Genomic DNA, 20780 nt, shown 5'->3' with positions numbered 1-20780 from the left:
AGAGCAATACTGAGGGAGTGCCATTTGTTAGAGGTGTTTTTTTATTCATTCATGGGATGTGGGCGGCGCTGGCGAGGCCGGCATTTATTGCCCATCCCTAATTGCCCTTGAGAAAGTGGTGGTGAGGTGCTGTCTTTTGGATGGGATGTTAATGACGGGCCCTTTCAGTCTCTTTAGGAAGATGTAAAAGATCCCAAGACACTATTCAAAGAAGAGCAGGCCAGTGCCTTGGCCAACATTTATTCTTTGGCCAATACCACCAAGAATAACTGCTCCTTTACCTCATCTAATACTTGTGGGACCTTGCTGTGCACAAATTGGCAGCCAGGTTTGCTTACATGGGGGTCGATTTTAGCATCCGCGATTGGGTGCGTTCCTGGCGGGGGGAGGGCTCCGAAAATCGGGGAATCCCGGGGCGGGTTGGGAGCCCGGCTCCAACCCGCCCACTTCCAGGTTTCCCACAGAAGCGCTGACATGTGCATGCAGCCCCTGCATGTGGGACTCCCGCAGGCAATTAAAGCTGGCGGGGTGCCACTTAAGCTATTTATTTAGGGATTTCAGGTCGTTTACAGACCTGATTAAGGATATATTTCAGGAGGGTTGGGATTTTACAAAAAACTGGGACTGTTTCTCGTACTGGGGGAAACACTCCCAGTTCAAATGGACGTGTTGCAGCTATCAGCCTGTGGCAGCTGCTAAGGTCCATTTGACAGGTTGGGGGAGAGACCCTCCCTCATTGCAGGAGGCCGCTCTGTCACTTTGGACAAAGTTTGGCCTCCACCACCCTCCTCCTAACAACAAAATTCACCAACTTGCACACTTACCCTGGTGTCCAGACACATGTACCTACCTTGCGGACCCCCTCAGATGTACATCTTCCGGATGGGGGCTGCCATAGCTGCAGTCATGACCTCCTCGGAGGGCGAACAGCATCACCAGCCTCGCCGGCCACGCTGTCCACCTCTGCCACGTGGAGCTCCACAACACAGTGCTGTGACACATCCACCTGCACAGCAGGAGGGAGGGCAACCGCAGAGAGAGATGCGTCGCAGAGGACACTACCCTCGCCACAGTGTCCACAGACCGAGGCTCAGCTTCCTGGACCTCTCTGAGCAGCAGTGCACACGGAGGCTCAGAGTCACTCGACATGTAGTCGTGGACATCTGTAGCCTCCTTCATGCCGAGCTGCTCCTGGCTGGCCCGAGCACCATCTTCTTACCTGTCGCTGTCAAAGTCACCACTGCCCTCAATAACTTCTCCTCCGCATCCTTCCAGGGTGCAACCGGGGACATCGCCGATGTCTCTCAGTCGTCTGCACAAAAGAGCCCTGCAAATACACCTACACCCACTCTGCAGTGACACAATGGGTGTCATCAGTTGTGGGTCTTCATTGTGATCCTCAGGAGAGGGCATTATTGCACAAACCAGACAAGATTCGCAAAGACGTGGCAGTAGTGGTGCCAATATAATATGTGATGTGAGTTGATCAGAAATTAAATATAAGTAAAAACCATGACAAACCCTCAAACACCCTTGTGCATCCCCTTCATGCTCACGACACATTTGCCTTACGCTGCCTACTGCACATATGTGATGCATGCCCTGTGGCTGCAGCACAGGTAGTGGCAGGTTGAGTGAGGCTGACCGTGAAAGAGATGCACGAGAGGGTGAGTATGAGATAGAGCCATGAGATTGTATGAGGATTGGGTTGAGTGGTAGTGGCGGGATGAGTACTGGCGAGGTGAGTAAGTGCAGGTAAGATGAGGATGAGGTTTGAGTGGGTGTGAGGGGTGATGTGACAGAGTAGTGTTGGCTGTGCAGAAGGAGGTGTGGGATGGGGGCGGTGATGTGGCAGACGGGGTGTAGGGGAATGAGTAAGTGTACTCACTTTAGCTGACCTACTTAGGTCATTGCAGTGCCTCCTGCACTGTATGCAGGTGGGCGATATGTTGGTGGTGCAGGTGACCTCCTCTGCCACCACGAGCCAGGCCTTCTTGGTGGCAGAGGCAGGCCGCTTCCTCCCACCCGCCGGGGGGAAGATCTGTGTCCTCCCCCTCCTCCTCACCCCATCCAATGATACCTGGAGTGAGGCATCATTAAACTGGGAGCAGCCTTCCTCCTGGGCTGCTCCATGCTGTAATTTTTCCTATTTCTTGCAGCATCTGTCAGTGGAGGACTGCCCCTTTAAATAGAGCTCCTCCAGCTGACAGACCTTACTGCGCATTCACAGTCAGCCCGACGCGCAGCTCAGCAGTGGGGAACCCGGAACAAGAGGTAAGTGAATCCAATTAGCCTGCGATTGCCCGCAGGGCAGATTGATTTCACCGGGCGCGTTACCCACGCGCCCAATCGCCCCCCGCCGCGAACCCGCCGCCCTGGTAATATCGGGCCCATTGTTACTTCTGACAGATCGACCAACAACCTGCATTTATACAGTGCCTTTATGGTAGTAAAACGTCCCAAGGAGCTTCACAGGAGTGATTATCAAACAAAATTTGACACCAAGCCACTTAAGGAGATATTAGGACCAGTGACCAAAACTTGGTCAAAGGGGTAGGTTTTTTAACAAAAAAAGGAGGTAGATTTTATGGAGCGTCTTAAACGAGAGAGAGGCGGAGAGGTTTAGGGAGGGAATTCCAGAGCTTCAGACAGAAGCAACCCGTGTGCTTGAGTCAACCCCTTTATTTTGCTTTAACGATGAGTAGAGTTTAATTTCCACCCGTCATTGCTTGCTTTCAATATTACCACATGCTTCTTGGGCAACGCCACTTTATTGGTGTACATACACAGTGCAGCCAAAATACTGTTGGGTTTCACACTGGCCGGGTGTGCCGAGTTACTCAGATGCCAGTTTGTTTGCAGTGTTTCTCGTGTGCTTGCACATTTTAATTTCTCGGCAAATGACTCTTCGCCCCCCCCCCCCCCACCACCACCAAAAAAGTCTGGAAAAGCGACGAGTTGGACTGTGCTGTCCATCCCGTGTCAAAACCCTGAGGTGAGATCGTGCCGGGAGTGGGGGGGCTGCTGACTGCCGCTTGAATACCGGTTGGATTGCGTTTTCACATGCTGTCTGCAGCTGAGATAGCGGTAATACGAGATTTGTAACTATTTTTAATACAGTAACAGGGTGGTTCATATATCCCGCTATATATAAAGTGATTGATGGTTGCTGCTAAATCTAGCGTGGATGGTTTTAACCCTAAGCATTCCTTAAGCAATACATTGTTTTCAGACAAAAACTTTTATCATAAGCCCTAAAGCTTCCAGAATACCAAGTCCAAAGTAATAAAGGTTATACTGTAATTTCTAAAACGAGGTGTATCCACTACACATGGCCCTGAGGGGACGTTTTAAATATTTCTGGCATCTAAGCTGGAGATGGGAGATTTTAGTTATCTCTTGTAAATATGGTATTGCTGCAAGGACGGTGTAACAAAAATGTAGTGCTGTTAATTGGAGAGAACATGTTCAATGACTCATCCACCCTGATGGGTTTCCGATCTCTGCCACCCTGATGTGGGCAGGGGCTGAACGGAGGCCGGCCAGGTGCTGCCCTAGCGCAATGCAAGTAGTCACCAGGTCCTATCGTGCACCTCCTACCGGTTAGCTGACGAGGGTATTAGCAGATGGTGCCTGGGAGCAGGTTGACTACCCACACCAAGTGTGTGGCCTGGTGAGATCTATGCAGGGACAGCGAGGATGGATAGCGGAATTTCTTGCCCTCAAAAATACACATGGTTTGAAAAGTATTTTTATATCAGGGCGCAGCTGAGGACAGTGATAACTAGAACAGAACAGGAAGCGAAAAGAAACACTTGGAGGAATGGTTTCGGGATTCCCGCCCTCTAGTCAAAGCTTTCCCATAGTTAGCACGGCTCCAGCAAGCCTAATTCAGTAAGTGGTAGATAACCGTGTGTTTAGACTTCTGTCTGGCAGTTACAGGGAATTACACTTTAAATGGGTTGTGGAAATGCTACTTGAAAGTAATTGAGATTTTGATACCAAGAGATAACAAACCCCGCCAACAATAATTGATGCTCTTTCAGGCCTAGAAGAAGTTTTAATGGAATAGTAGAATTTTTCAAGACAGAATGAAACCATTTGGCCCATCAAACCTGTGCGGGATCTCTCTACTTTACCATTACTTTCCCAGAGATGCATTTAAGGGGAAGCTAGACAAGTACACGAGGGAGAAAGGAATAGAAGGGTATGGTGATAGGATTAGATAAAGTAGGCTAGGAGGAGGTTCATGTGGGGTATAAACACCAACATAGACCAGTTGGACCGAATGGCCTGTTTCTGTGCTCTAAGGAATTACCTGCCCTTTCCCCATATTGTTTTACTTTTTTCAAACATTTATCTACTTTCCTTTTAAAAGTTTTCATGGATTCTGCTTCTACTACTGTTACTGGTAGGGCATTCCATGTTGGAACAACCCTCATTTAAAAAAAAAATCTACTAACCTCTCCCTTAATTCTTTTGATGATAATTTTGAAATTATGCCCTTTAGTTACCAACTAGTCGACCAGTGGAAATAAATCTTACCGTATCAAAACCTTTCAAAACTGTTAACAATGCTGCAATATTGATGTCTCCTGAGTCTGTTTCACGCTTTAATCCTTTTTGCCATCCCTACTAAAAACAAGTAATGGACTAACCCAGCTGTAAGGGGGATCAGGGTACCCAAGTAATTGTCGGCTTTCAATATATCTGGACTTGTTCCGTGTCCGTAAATCGATGGTCACTAGGACCCGTTATAAACCTGGTTTCAGCAGTGACTGTGGCACATGTTACATCCTCAACATACGGGGTGTATCTGGTCGCACCCGGGACTTGGGCTTCACTTCGTCGCTCTCAGAGCCGTTGTTTTATTTATTTTTTAAAATAAAAAAAATGAAAGAAAAGAAAGTCATAAAGTGTGGTCCATAACCGTGAAGAGATGGACCCTTTCCCCCCTAACGAGGCAGCCCTTCCCGCTCCAGCCTCCTCCCCGGACCTCGTCCTACTGCTATTTCTGACACTGTTTCCAAACATCTTTCGCACGCAGATCAGATCTGAGTGAGCGATCGCTGCAGGATGGAAGGCGAAAACATAACTTTATGGGAGACGCTGATATACAGTCACCATGCCTGCAACGGCTGGAAGCAGAGCGTGGAAGGTTCCATCTATCATTTAGCCAACATCTTTTTTATTTTGGGTTACATGGGCGGCAGCGGGCTCGTTGGGCTCCTGTACATCAACCTTTTCTTGTGCTGTGGTTTCCTCTGCACTTCCATCTGGGCGTGGACGGACGTGTGCGCCGCCGATATCTTCTCCTGGAATTTTGCTCTGGTGGCCATCTCCACGGTGCAGATCATCCACGTTGCCTACCAGCTCCGGAGTGTCACCTTCCAGGAGGATTTACAGAACCTGTACGGCGCTCTCTTCCAGCCGCTGGGGATCCCTTTGACCATCTACAAGAGAATCGTCACCTGTTGCAATGTGGTCTCTTTGGAGAAGGATCACTGCTACGCCATGGAGGGCAAAACCCCAATCGAAAGGCTTTCTCTTCTCTTGTCTGGAAGGTTTGTGACACTGCCCGGCTTATTTCATGTATGTATGTGTGTATGTGTGTGTTTTAAAACAAGGAGATACAGAGTGCTACACACGTTAGTGCCGCGAACTTCAATTTGACACCGGTACATGAAGGAAAGCAAACTAGATGCTCCTGGATGATTATTGGCAACTGTGATTCAATGAGGAGAAAAGTCCAGTTCCACCATAGGTGTAAATTCGTGTTTTATTCGTTAAATTTCATCTGAATTAATGTGATGTTTTTAAAAGCAAATGCATTGCAAATAAATTAACTTCTCAGAAACCTCAGGGCGCGCCTCCCGAAGAATTAAGGAACGAGCGGTCTGGTATACTGGCTGTTAGCGGATTCGTTACTATTTTATTCTTGTAAGACGATTATACTCTGTGTTTAGATCTATTATATTTCTATACTGTGATCGGCACACTGATGCCCAGAGGCTGCACTGTACTGATGTCTACTGGTGTCACATACTGTAAATAATCTCCCTTATTTGTCGGCAGGATTAGGGTGACGGTGGATGGGGAGTTTTTACATTACATTTATCCGTATCAGTTTTTGGATTCTCCTGAATGGGACTCACTCAGACCGTCAGAGGACGGGATCTTCCAGGTAAAGTGAGGAGCACACGTTTAGTGAGAGTTTAAGAGTAACTTTCTGATTCGCACCAAGCCGGCCACTTATGATTTTTTTAAAATAGTGCACCTTATCTTAGTCCATATACTTGAACCGTCTATTAGTTCATAAACACAAACCACCAACGTCGCCAGTCACTCCCTTCTCTGTGTATTAGTGAAGATTTTCAAGCTAAATCCCGAACTCGTTCTCTGAGGACCTGTTTACGATTTCACGAGAGGAAATTTTGAACACATTTGCCAGGTCCCAGCGCTCAGTGACCAGAGGAATTCCTCCTATTCCGCCTATTGTTAACTATCTTGGTCCCAATGGATCAAAAAAGATCCTGAACGAAGGATCAACTTCAGCCTATCTGTCGATTCTAGTCTTAGGCGCTGCTATACAGAGATTAAAATTAATATTACTGTAAAACTGTTAACCGGCCTAATCTATTTAGATTGCAACCCATGCCTTGTCACGGGTTAAAGTAACAGTAACAGAGCCTGCTTTCAGACTTTGAAAGCACCAGTTTGTAGGACTATTTTGCTGTTCTAATGGTTATTGGATGGCTATTTAAATCTGGACTGTCCGCTCTGATGAATATATTTTTATTTTGGATGACTTGAAGGCTGAGATGTTACACCGTTATACAATGATAAAATTGTAGGACCAGATATTGCAACCTCTCGGGATTTCAATCCATATTTTGTCTTATATATTCCTGTTATTCCCCCTTGTCTAGGTGACTCTAACAGCCGAGACGGGCTGTCGTTTTGCGGCCTGGAGGAGAAAGAAACTCTACTTGTTATTCGCCCAGCACCGCCGCATTTCCAGACTGTTTTCTGTCTTAATTGGGAAAGATATTGCCGACAAACTGCACTCGTTGAACGACAAAGTCTGCATCAGCAATGGATTCCGTTATGATATCAGGCTGCCAAGCTTCTATCACTTGGCCGTGTCTGTTGGCGAGCTGTCAGAAAGAAACCCCAGGCAACTTAAGATGTGAGCCGCCTTCCCCAGGAACGAAGCCCAGGACTGGCGGCGCGACCTGCTCCGGGATCCCCTTTATCGAGGGAGGGGCGAGATTGGAAGTCGGGAGGCTCTCTCCGCCGGGAGTCTTCTATTCCAGATAGATCTAAGGGACAGAATAGAGCAAAACCGAGTGACTGCTGATTCAGTGCTGTTGATGTATATATATATAGATTTTGTATGTGACGACGCCTATATGCATCCGTTCAACCTGACCTTTCAGAATATGTAAGGGAGTAAAAACAGCCTCGTGCTTTACGTTACCCCTGTTGGTTCGTAAATAAGAGATGAGGTCGGCACTTAGAGACATCCAAATACCAGAGCGTTTGAATCAGTGGTGTTTGCCAATAGTGTGTTAATGATTTACTAACATTTGAAAATGCACATACCCTATAAATTTATACAGTATTTTAGTTCAGTTCTGTACTGCCTTTTATTCTCGATCAGTGAAATATGCCTAGAGGAAACATTTGGAAAAGCTGAGGAACTTCCGAATTCTCTTGTACAGCTGTCATCAATCCCTTTATTTTGAATGTCGAACATGCACCGCCTGATCCACCGTGGTCCATATAACCGGCTGTGATCAAACAATGAGCACTCTGCATTTTGACTGTCTCCTGCTGGATTCTGATTCTCACACTGATGTTTCTTTTCTGTGGGGGTTGTGTTTACCTGCGTGCCTTTAACACAAAGATGGGGCTAGGCCGTACCGAATTACAAGGCACTCAAAATAAACCCTAAAGCTCGCCATACTTTCGAGGACAGGACTTACACTGCGAAATGAACGTTGAACGGGCTGCTTCCGTGATCCCTGGTGTTAACGGGCAGTGACAGATTAGTGAAATGCACGGCATATATTTCTATTTGTTTTTCCCACATCAATAATGAAAGTGGAATTTTTAAAAAACAAAATCTGAAACTGCGGCTCTAATTCATTTACTAAACTTTACATTGTGGTTTATTGTCCTGGGAAATTAGAACATTAAGGAAGGAAGGATATGTTTTGCATTTGCACTGAATACATATAAACATAAGTGGAACAAGTGCAGTTTCCTTTAAAAGGAGAAATTACTTGTTTAGTTGCGATCAATAATCACATTTGCTCTGAACGACAAAGGAAAGATATCTGGTTTCCTTGTAATACAATACATTAATGGTAGTTACTGACATGGAAGTTCAAAGCAATCGATGTAATTGGCACTTTCCAGCTGATTTATGTTCAATAAAGACTTAGCATCAAATGTATTCGGATTACCATATTACATCAATCCCCGAGAATGCCAGTATATGATTATAAATGTTTGCCGGTAGACTGGATATATTATCAAATAACAATAATTAATTCGGTCCCGGGAATTTACTGAAGTTATAATCATCCTCCTTTCTGCCAGAGCTGCAGCAAAGACACATCAGCCATGCACGTTACCTAAAAACAGAAATCAATTAAATTAAATGTTCTACTTTCATGAAGCCTTAAGGGGTAGTTTTTGGAAGCACAGTAATGTGGGCCAAGTATGTTCGTATCCAAAGAGATAGCTTCAAGACACTGATGTTTTAAAACTCTAGGGATGTCTTGCTCATGGGCGTTTTTAAAATTGAGAAACCAAGGTGAAGGGCTAAAGACCAGAATGTAAGACACAACCAAAGGGGAACATTATAATAATCAGGAAATAACGATTATGGTGGCAAGCTTAGGTTTTAAACACCTGAAAACTGTAAGTGAAATGAAAAGACTGTGGAAAGTAAGGTCATCCACAGTTTTACGATCCTGGGAAAGCATGAACCTGAATATTGAATGTACCATGAGTCTTGGTTTCAATGCAGTGATTATGTAGGAGGCCATGTAGGATGGCATATTTCAGCCTAGGAGAAACAACAGCTGAAAGTTCAGAGAATCACTGAGCATCATAGTACCAATAAAATTAAAACAAGAAAGGTTACAATAGAGAGAAGTTGAAAGCTAGAGGTGAGGGAGGACATGCCTATCAAATGATAAACCTTTTCTTGTATCCAAGAGTATGAAAGAGGTGGTAGAAGAACTTCCCCAGATATGGGAGCCATATTGATGCCTTGGATGGACTTGGGCCTTAGATAGAATTATCAGTTGTTGCAGAAATAGAGCAAACCAAGCTTTTGATTTTTAGCAGTGGAGGAGATGTGGGAGTTCCATTTGAGGCCAGAGAAGAAAGGGAGATCAAGAATGCTGATGGGCGAGAAGGACTAACATCAGGGTGATCAAGGATAACATAATCGTACTGTGATTCTAGGGACATAGTGAGAAATAACACAGGGCGAATGAAATGGATCAAATAATCTCTGCTGCCATCTGGATTGGTTCTCTAATTCCTTGTTTAGACACACTGATCCTCAATCTGCCAGCTAGAGTTTGCAAACATACCCAATGTATAGATTCATAGACATGTAATAGGGTAGAAATTGGACGGTGCCCTAAACTGAGTGAGATCGCAATGGTGCACAGCGATGGCGTGCTTGAACAGAGGCCCAAGGACTATCCTAAATTGGTCCTCAGGCCTCATCAAAATAATTCTGGTGAACTGCAGGCACCAATTGGACAGCCCAATGTAGCCTGATGGTCGAGGTCCAACTAATTTGAGCTGGCACCAAGGCCCGCAGCTTAGTCCAGGAGGGGAGAGATCATCATGGGGGGGTGGAATAAGCGTGGGCCATCAACAGACCGCAGTTGTTCTGTGAAACCAGGAGGAGCACTCCTGCTCCTTCGGACTCCACAAAAAATGACATTTCTCAAAGTTTTGGGGTCTCTAATCGAGCAGCCTCCAGTGTTCCCTTTAAGGACTGCTGATTAAGCTGCTCAAGACCCGGAAATACCAGCATCATAAGTTCTGACTAGTCTAACCGAATTTAAGAATTTGGGTTGGAAATAAGGAGCCTCATTCCGATGTTAAAATGAGGCCTGTGCTCATTTCAGGTGGCCATTAGAGTTTACTAAAAAAAAAGGTCCCGACCAATTTAGCAGTGGTTCGAATGCTCATACAGATTGGGCGCTGGCCTCTGCCCTGTTAAACTGGTTATCGTTATGGCCATTTTACATCAGTAAATTTATGCCCCAATGTGTCTTTGATGGTCTATGGCAAAACAAACCTTTCATAGAAGAAACATTATAAAATGTCCGACTTTATTTTGCTAATCAGAAATGGACTAATGTTAGTGACGAATGCATAATATATCTTCTCAAATGGGAAAAAGTAGTCTGCACTGGACTTTATATTTGATATTTGGCCTACACTTAGTGCCAGGTAACAGTGAAGGAAAGTTAATCAATCATATTGAAATTCAACATATATTATTGAAATGATGTAAAGGCGATGTAACAGTGGGTGAAATAAGTGGTTCTGTATCAAATTGCATGAATCTGTGGTCTGCATGCTCTCTAGTCTAATCAAGGTACAAGAATCTTTCTTGACAAACGCTGACCTTCAAATTGGAGCTCTTTTTTTTTGTGATTAATTTATATGCTCTTCAGGGTGAGGGATATTTGTGCTGGGCAACTGAACATTTTCCCATTTTAAATACTCAGTGTCAGCATCAAGCGCTCCTAGGTCAGGTGTAGCACAGCTAGCTGCAGAATAAATTTCCTTCCTCTCAGCTTCCGCAAACTGGTTTTAGCCTCAACATCAAAAGAACATCTTCCACTACAGTAGCGTAACCTTTCTATTTCCTACAATAGACTAAGTGATGTTACCAATTAGTGCTGCAAGTCCATGTCCATTGGGAACTGGGCTGAGATTTCCCAAACACATTTTACAAAGGAACCTCAAAGCCAACAGAGAGCAGACATTCATCGCATTAGTTTGAGCTGGATTCAAACCTATGGCAGAGGTGAAAATGCTAACCCACCGCACTACCCAATTGCATCCAGAACTAGAGCTCTATACTTCAGTAGTGGTTCCAGTATACTGAATGAAACTGCTACAATTTGGGCCACCTCCCAGCCCTCTTTACTTGTGCTCATTGTAAAAGGTGGCTTTCATAAAACAGGTCGACACTTCTTATGAACTGAAACATTTTATATATGTGGTGAATGGGATGTATCATGCCTCAGCAGAAACATCTACTCTTTTACCACTGGGTTATGTTGTAATATATATTATATTATTTATTATAATATACAATATAATAATAATATTGCCCAATTTGTACTCCGGATCTGTTGGAAAAACACCACACTGACAGACCACATAATTCAGGTAAAACAATGAATCATTTATTGTAAGAAAAGCAAGTGAATTCAGCAGATGAAATCAACAATATAGTATATAACTTTAAGCAGTACATTCAACTGTTTTCTGAATCAGAGCATAACAAATCATTTTGAGATTCTTATTTCATTAATTTGAGTCTTTTGAAGAGCTTTTATGTAAGTAAAGCCGTGGTGCTCACAGACTGTGGTCTTGTCACAGTGACTTGGGAATACAATTGATCTGCGTGAACTAAAGAACAAGTCATCGTCTTCTTGTATTTATCAAAGAGGCTTCCAAGCACAGAATTGTCAATCGAGCTAGGTTCAAAGGTACAATGGAGCATCTCAAATGTGGCACCATTTGATTGACTTATGGTTCACATATCATCCAGGCCTTGTACACCTGATTAATGCCTTGACAAGGTATAATCAGATTAGTCCTGGAAACAGCATTCTGTACCTCACTGATTTTGAAATCAAAGCACCTAGTTTGTGATGACCAAAGCATTAAGAAGACAATAGTGGCTTCAAGCTCATATCTTCTAACGCTTGTCAGTTTGGAATCTACAAAATAAAATATAAACTAGTAATATAATGTAAAATAATCATTGCCTTCAAAAGATCCATAATTTATATTTTCAAAAGTCATTGGGTCAATTAGAAGAGAATTTCTACTGCAATTAATGTGTATTTGCTCAAATCACACATATATATATACAAATACCTACAAAAAGACAGAATAAACTTCTTCCAGAGAACAGTTAAAAGAAACCAGTTTAAATTTACCAAATTTGGCTCAGTTAAAATTCCATTAAAAAGGAATATGGATGTATTTTCCATTTAGCAAAGTTCATGCACGATTGCTTAATGTGTTGATATTACATTCCTCTGTGCACTATTTTTAGGCAGGTGGAATCATATCAAATGTCTTCTGAAAGTTCAAGCATATTATATCCACTGAATATATCTTATTCTCTAACTTAGTCACCTTCTCAAACAATTCCAGTAGATTTGTGATGCACAACCTTCTGCATTTAAAAACCATGCTGTGACATCAATACTCTTTAATTGAACATTGATGTAATCTTGTAAAAGGTCCTCCAGAATTTCCCTAACAACAGATGTCAGACTAATTGATCTATAATTCTCCAATTCAGGCTTAACTCTTTGAATAGTGGGACTAGATGAAGAGCTTTCCAGGCCTCAGGAACAACTTAATTTATGTAAATAGTAACCAGAGCCTCATCCAGTTCATCATTCAATTCCTTAAGGGCTTTAACATGTGCCATATTTGGTACCAGGTGCTCCATAAACTTTAATGCTTTGGTTTTGCTTACAGTACATGCATAAGTAACCTCCACATCTATTATACATTCCAGAGGCATTTGAAACAGGTCCAGATCTTGTCAACCATCTTTAATTCTGAAGACTGAAGTTAAGAATTCATTTAGTTTAACTATTTCATGATTTCCCATGTCCACATGCCCAACATTGTCCATTAGGAGACCAATCTGGATCGTAACAATCTGTCCACTGTGTACATCAATAATATATAATATATAAAAAAACTTATGTCAGCACACATTTCCTGTCTGCACAACTTGACTTCCTGTTGTCATGCTTTTTGTTATTCTTTTCATGTCAACATTTTCCCATTAAAAATTCTTATCTCCATATTTATAATGGATTTTGTCTATGTAAACTTATCACTGTGATTGTGCAATCTGGCCATCTGTTTCCCACAAATCATTCAAATTATTTCTGAATTTTTTTTTTCCATTTTTTTCCCAGTGACCGAAATTTTTAATGCCCAAAATAAGGTTTTAAACAAATAAAAAATTCAATTAATAACATATTTCACAATAAAATAATTATATTTACCAATTGAATTTTCTTTTGTTTCTTCTAATGCCTTCATTGAAGTTTTAACTTAACGGCCTCAACCTCTCCCAAAAGCCTGGGCTTGGACTTGATATTTTTTATCTAGAGCTGTAACTGTGAGCTGAATTTGGAGTGTGCAGTCTGAGCATGTGCAGTGCACCCAATTTCCCAAGAAGTATTAGTACCATTCAGTCAGCTGTACTGATGGAATATTGTAGCAGTTTCTGCTCAAAAGCTTTTCAAAATTACTTGAAGAAAAGCTAGAGGACAAATTTCAAAATCTTTATTCAGAAAAAAATTATATTGAGTGTTTTTATTAAACTAAAAGGCTCTTTATGTTTTGTAAATAGGGAGGCTGTGTGTATGTGAATCTGATTAATAAAAAAGACAGACTACTAATTACACATCTATTGTAGCTTTTTTTTGCCCTATAAACTTCAAAAAGTGCATTAAGCTCAGAGAAAGACAAAATGGTGGTTTTTCTTCCACTATCCCACCTGATTTCAATTAGATATTAGGCGGTGCGTACCACCATGTTCCCACCCAACTACAACGAAAGCCCAAGTCCATCCCCTGGTGCAGCTAACGCCCATTCCCCCACCCTAGTATTGCTAAATACCAGCTATCTAGCTCCAATTTGTGAATCTTGCATACCAGCTTGCAGTGCATTCTCAGCTTTGCAAACGGCACAAGATAAAGATTAAATACATAAATATAGGAGTGTATAAACTAGCCACTCATTTATAGTTTTCACAGAATAATTGTGCTGTGAAATTGAATCCCCAAAGCACCATTAAAAAATCCCAGAATCCTAATTCGAGCAAGGCGCTGCACACTCACTGAGTGCTAGCGGGCAACTTACCACAGCAGGGGAGGGGCAGGAAATTCAGCTGCTCCATGGGTGAGCCAACTGGAAGTCAGCAGTAACAGAGGAAGGAGAGGCACACTGGGAGTGGGCCGTGGTATTTTTGTGGGACCAGGAGGAACATTCCTGTTCCTCCTGGCCCACTAAAAATTACACCCAAACATGTCCAGGCTATTTCTGGAGCCGCCTCCAGCAGTCTCTTTAATCTACAAATGGGCACAGCGTCCGTAGTGCGCACTCTGCCCATTTGTACCTGAAAATTGCAAAAGGGGTCCTACAACCGGCGTAGTACCCTAATTTGCATATGTAAGCAGCCTCTCACCCGTTTCAGGTGAACGAGCTGTGCGCCCATTTGCAGGCCCGTCTGAAAATTACATCAGGAAGGCCTTGGGCAACCACGGGGCAGCAGCTAAAAATCACCCCAATTATCTCCGCTGACTTCAAATGAAATTCCCACAATTTCTCCATTTTTAAAGCTGCATCCAAGAAGTTGAGTTTCCTCTTTAATGCCAAACATTTCTTTTCCTATCAATAACTCCTAAGTCTTTCTAAAGTCCAAGTCCATCCAAGACTAGAATGGGGTGACTAGAGTGGGGAGACTCTCTCTTGCACTCATAGAGGAGACACAATAAAAAGATTATTTTCTGATAGAGTTTTATCCTTTTTGTATTTGGGGCTTGTACTTTTAGCCTTGTTAAAAAATAATTCTGTAACTAGTGTTGTATAAAGCTGTTTTTGATATCTTGCTTAAACAAGACACAGTTAAATTGGTAAATATTGTTTTTTTATATTCCGGTAGAGGTACTTATAATTTCATATCTCAGTCATAATTGTAGTTTTTCTGGTAATACAACACATCATTACTTTTTGATTTTAAAATGTAAAGTTTAAAATGCAACAAGACCACACAATTAGACACCATAACTGTACATTAAGAGCATGGTTGAAATCCTGTGGCTATGATGTTTCTTGCTGCACAATTGCTTTGCATTAGTCTAATTTGGCCATATAATTGCAACTGAAGTAGGGATAAAACATCTCTAATGGATATCATTTCTATAAACCTCTTATCCAACCATAGCACATTTAATGAATCACAATTAAACAGAAAATCCTGTGTAAATTGAATGAACTCTACTTTTTTCTCCGTTGCAATCACCATTACAATAAAAGTAAAAGGAAAATGTTGCAGATGCTGGAAATCTGAAGAAATCTCTAACATCTTCGACTTGAAACGTTAACTCTGTTTCTCTCTCTACAGATGCTGCCTGACCTACTGAGTGCTGCCAGCATTTACTTCTTATTTTATAATAAAAATAAAATTGTGCAGGAGTAATATTATGCTCACTCTTATTAAGAACAATAATTTTGGTCAAGTACCGGTCATGTTCCACATAAGTGTTCACTGAATTTAAATTAGCTGTTATGTTGACCTTGTTTTGAACCATTAAATTAAACAGCAATGGGCTTTACTGGGACTTTCTCCAGAGTAATTGCTAAAGATTGTGGAATATGAGATAACAAATACCGGAAGGTTGTGCCTAAACCCAATTACAAATGTAGGTTTAAAGAGTTGCCTTGTTTCTGTTTTAAGAGCAGATGTTTGGTGCAGGCTCGGCCTCAGCTCCGTATAACTGTCCCTCTCCCGCTACCGGTTACATTGATCCCTGGACGTATGCCTCTCTCAGCCACTGGCTGCTTCATCTACAAGCAGGCCCTGTTTATTTGTAGAGTTGGTGGTGCAAAGAAAAAATGTTTGTTTGAGGCAGACGGATATTTAATAAAGGCAACCCAAACCAGGTTTCGATAAACGTTGCCATATGTCCCCGTGTTAATGAAATCAAAGCCACATATGTGCAAATTTGATGTAAGGAGATATCTAATCTAGTACAAATATTTAACAAGCGCACAGTATGGTACTGGGATAGCCATTCCTGTCGGATACGAGTCTGTTTATAATAAGTCTGATTTGCTTCATTCTGACCTAAAAAAATCTAATGATGTCACTGTATGTGTAGGAATAACGCAGACTGGAAGATCTCTGCAAAGATTCTCCATCCTCACGGCTCAATCAATTACAGTTCAGAAGTAACGTGGATATGTTGTAAAATACTTCTCATCCTGTCACGTTATACAGAGTTTTGATGATTGAAAAACATCAGCTTCAGTTGGGACACACTCCAGCCCAAGTGATACCCTGCGTGTATATTTATTGTTTGGATAACACTAAATAAAAAAACAATAAGGCTACGACGATGACCGAAAACTGGAGCTGTCCATGATTGAATTTTTAGCAATTTACACATTAACATGACCAAACCACTGCCTCCTCTTCCTACAAAAAAGTGTTCAGGCGTTCAATTAAAACCACGGGTTAAATGCTCCTGTTTGATTTCTGTTGCTAAAAATTGTGCATTGTATCTTTAAAAAACATTATTGGAAATACAAAGCTTGAAATTACAATTCGGACAAAAAGTAAATATTTTAAACGGGTCTTGGATATTCTTCATCAAAAGCAAAATGCTGGAAATCTGAAATAAAAACAGAAAACGCTGGAGAAGGTCAGCAAGCGAGGCAGCGTCTGCGGAGAAAGAAACAGAGTTAACGTTTAACTGTTTCTTTCTCCACAGATGCTGCCTCACTTGCTGACCTTCTCCAGCATTTTATCTTGGATATTCTTAGTACGTTTCCTTTTCCACCCACCCTCCAAAAAATAGTTGAACTATACCTGGCAATGAAATGACTGCCCTATTTGTCCTGACCCAGGAGGGAGCTGTGCGGTTGCATTGCGAGTGGTGTTGCCGCCTGGTGCTTGCACCACGCGTGTGTTTTAAGTGTGAGAGTGGAGCAGTGCCCGGGTGGCCTGTCAATCACGGCTCGCTCCCGGTATGTGTGTGCGCTGCTCGCCAGTCTGCCTCCTGCAAGCACAGCGCAGCTCCGCTCATGTCCATTTTAGTCAATGCTCAGCGTCGCGTACTAGAAGGCTTTTTAAAAAGAAACTCTCCCTATCGCGCCCTGTGCTATTTGGCATTGAAGCCTCTATCTGCGGACTGGATTTTTTTGTATTCTTCCCCCCCCCAAAAACAAACAAACAACTTTCAAAAGTGACGGGCGGCTGCGGCAAGGTAAACTATGTTTTCTTTTTGGTAAAAGTTTCTCCCCCACCACCCTCGTATTAGTTATTCGGAGAATTCCCAGCACGTACTGAGAGAATAAATTTAGACGGAAAGTTGCGAGGGCACCGCGCCCAGTCAGCAAGGAATGGGGCAAATCTGCGTTTATTTGTGTGGGGGGGGGGGGATTTCTGATCGACAATATGGGTCAGGATTGTACCGATTAGTATGTAATCTGTATACAATTTGTATCGATTAGTGTTTTTGGGCGGTTGCAATGTGAAGAGTGAGGGAAGTAACATTGTAACTGTTGTTCGCGCAGAGAGTCTGGACCGTCACCGACTGCCAGTCCAGGCGGGCGGGAGCGGGACATCTCACTCCCTTGCCCCAGCGCTGCACAAAGAATCTGTCGGTCATGGTGGATCTGCAAAGCCGCCGACCGCCTGGATTACTCGAGGCAGATTTTTAAAAAACTGCAAACTGAAAGCGCCCATTTGAAACAGTCGCTTCTTTAAAATGTTTAAGCGCGCTACAAAGTTGCATGCATTTGTGTTGACAGAATGTTTTACATCCGTCACCCCGTTGGAACCTAATTTCCAGTAGTCGCTTTTAGAATAGTAAACCTTTTTTTTTTGTTTTGTGCGTTGTAAATGTATTAAAGGTTTGCTGCAAGAATGGGCAGCCCCCCCGGGGCCTCCTCCGTGTGTTCAGAGCTCCGGGCTGCCATCACCAGTCCTCGCACATCACCATGTTGATATATTTCTGTTCAATGTGTTTGGCTTTGCAGAATGAACGTTACACCGCATAACCCCTGGACATTCAGCTTCCTCTCAGTGAACACGTCTGCCGGTACTTTGGACTATGGTTTCAGCGATGGGATGGACCCGCTTTCCAATAAGACCGAAAGCTGCGACAACTGGAAAGAATTCCATCATTTGGTTTTTCACGTCGCCAACCTCTGCTTTGCCGTCGGACTGCTTATCCCAACCACCGTTAAGGTCCACATGATACTTCTGCGCGGTATGATAAGCATTGGTAAGTAGCGTGTTGCAGAGAGTGGAAGGGAGGGAAAAGATCTGGGAATCCAGGTCAACCCGCCGCTGAGATTGCACAGCGTGATACAACAGTTCACACATAGGCAGTTACATTCCGGTGTGCCCCAAATCCAAAGTGGTTGTACTTTTTTTTTATTCGTTCATGGGATGCGGGTGTCGCTGGCGAGGCCGGCATTTATTGCCCATCCCTAATTGCCCTTGAGAAGGTGGTGGTGAGCCGCCTTCTTGAACCGCTGCAGTCCGTGTGGTGAAGGTTCTCCCACAGTGCTGTTAGGTAGGGAGTTCCAGGATTTTGACCCAGCGACGATGAAGGAATGGCGATATATTTCCACTGACCCTGTAATAATGAGTAATAAAGGTGAGCTGAGTGCATTGTCCTTATTTCCATCTCATCATCAACTTCCTTCTAAATTAAGGAATGCACTTAGACTCTCTGGGCTTACTTAGTCGTCAATTCTGAAAATCAACAGCTTTGGGTGTGGAAAAAGGTATGCCTGAAATTTAGCTTCATCAGGTTCATTTCTAAGTACCAGTGGAGATCCCGTAGCATTGCGTACAGTGTGACTAACGATACAGTCTACAGCGGTAAAGTAGATATTTCAAATATTGGCCTGCTTAGAATTTGAAGATTGCCTTAAGGGGTTCGGGGTATCTAAAAGCCAGATTAGAAGGATATGTGAGGAATGAAGGGAATCCAGTATCTAGAAGAATGAAAACTGAAGAAAGCCAGGCCTGGGATGGGGCAAATGATATGGGGAAAACAGACAAAGTGGATGACTGTAGGAAGTTGGAATGATGTTGAATTTAATAAAAGACACTGTAAAATGTTATATAAACACAGTTCCTTCTTTCAGCACCACTACTGTGATTTTAATACTTACGCTTGTAGTGTGCGCATATCAAACAAGGTTGACCGTTTTCTCAGCACGGTTACTGCTACCTGGGTACCTTGAATGTAAGTTGCCTTTTCTGTGGCAGAATTCAGATAGTTCGCACAGTTCGCTGGTTAAGTGTCAACAAATGGAACTTAGTATCACAGAACAGCTTTCATAGCAAGTTGAAAACTTAACATTTATCACAATTTTCACACCCAAATTCAGTCATGTTCATCTCTAAATTTAGTTATGTTAAACTTCTATGAATACAGCCTATAGCTTCTATAGAAATTTAATTAGATGCTTTAGCTGTTAAAACTGTGGGGCTAGTCATTTCAGTGGTTTTTAATAGTGTGAAAATCAAGCAATCTGGGGGGGTGAAATTATGGGGTGGAACCTGTTTACCACCAGGGCTCTTCCCCTTTCTGCCCTGATTCAAAATTCCGCTGTGTGGACGAGGTGCATATTCCACCCATCTCCTCTTGTGGTGGTGACTGTGAACGAGGCGAGACTGGCAGGATGACATCGGACATCCTAAATCCTGCTTAAAGTTGCCCTATTGCACTTTATACCTGTTTCATGCAGGTACACAGCGTGTGCCAGGACTAAATTCCTGTTGGAAGTGGGGCCCAGCAGGTTTTAAGGTGTGGCTTTGCATGTGACTGCTTCTTGGGGTGGCAAATTTTCAGCCTTATGTTAGCTTCATCTGTCTGGGTCAGCCCCGGTACAGTCCGGCAAAATGCTGCAGTTAAATTCCTTCCATACCCACTCACTGGAATAGGTGCCCCAGTTGTGCCAAGATGGCGTGGGCAACTGCTCAAAATATATAAATTTTCTGACCCTGCGACATCAGATTGGGGTGAGCTCTGTAGCCAGTCGGCGCCCAGAAGTCCTAACCCATGCACCTCTGGTGACATGTGATCTGCCAGCAATTTTGGGGCTATATCTTACACCCGGTGTAAATGTGAGTGGATTCAAATATATACTGTAGTTGCTACACATGCACAGGCCAATATTTCTCATGCTTCTATATTTCAAGTCATAAAAGCACAGTTTTTTCACAAATGGTATCTTAGGTTGTAGAAATAGAATACAGCAAGGCTAGCATTGAAAGCTATCACTTGTGAAAATACTTATCATTTTACCTTGTGTTCCTGCCACATCCACTCTCTAAATTGGAGTTTTTTTCTTATATTCTGATTTTAAATATTGGTATTAGTGCAGCACCAGTTAAATAATGGCCTTCAACACCTTTGTCATGGTCACCTTTATTACTCTTTCAACTGTGTCACACCATATCTCCTGAACTCAACCTACCGTATAACTAAAATAAAAACAGAAAGTGCTGGAAGCTCTCAGCAGGTCAGGCAGCATCTGTGGAGAGAGGAACAAGAGTTAACGAGGATAATTTTAACCTAACCCATCCGTCGGGAAACTGAGAATATTGGGTGCAGCGCTGGTTTTACACCCTGCCTGATTTTACTCTCCTTTGTAGTCACTGGAGAGTAATATTGGCTGGGGAGTAAAACCGGCATTCCACCTGATCCCGTTGGTTT

General features: G+C 42.9%; 1 protein-coding gene across 1 annotated transcript in view; it reads left to right on the top strand.

Moving 5' to 3' along the window:
- Window positions 1–3925: 3925 nt before the first annotated feature.
- The window catches only part of bves (blood vessel epicardial substance), a 53193-nt gene continuing 36338 nt past the window's right edge, over window positions 3926–20780 (top strand). The window contains exons 1-4 of the mRNA XM_067985301.1: window positions 3926–5564; window positions 6076–6184; window positions 6930–7189; window positions 18082–18329. Of these exons, the coding sequence (XP_067841402.1) occupies window positions 5077–5564; window positions 6076–6184; window positions 6930–7189; window positions 18082–18329 (1105 nt within the window). The 5' untranslated portion in view covers window positions 3926–5076. The remainder of the gene's footprint in view (window positions 5565–6075; window positions 6185–6929; window positions 7190–18081; window positions 18330–20780) is intronic.

This window comes from Heptranchias perlo, chromosome 5 (genome assembly GCF_035084215.1).
Source record: "Heptranchias perlo isolate sHepPer1 chromosome 5, sHepPer1.hap1, whole genome shotgun sequence".
Lineage (NCBI taxonomy): Eukaryota > Metazoa > Chordata > Chondrichthyes > Hexanchiformes > Hexanchidae > Heptranchias > Heptranchias perlo.
Note: the sequence above shows the minus strand (reverse complement) of the source record. Positions and strands in the feature narration are given on the sequence as shown.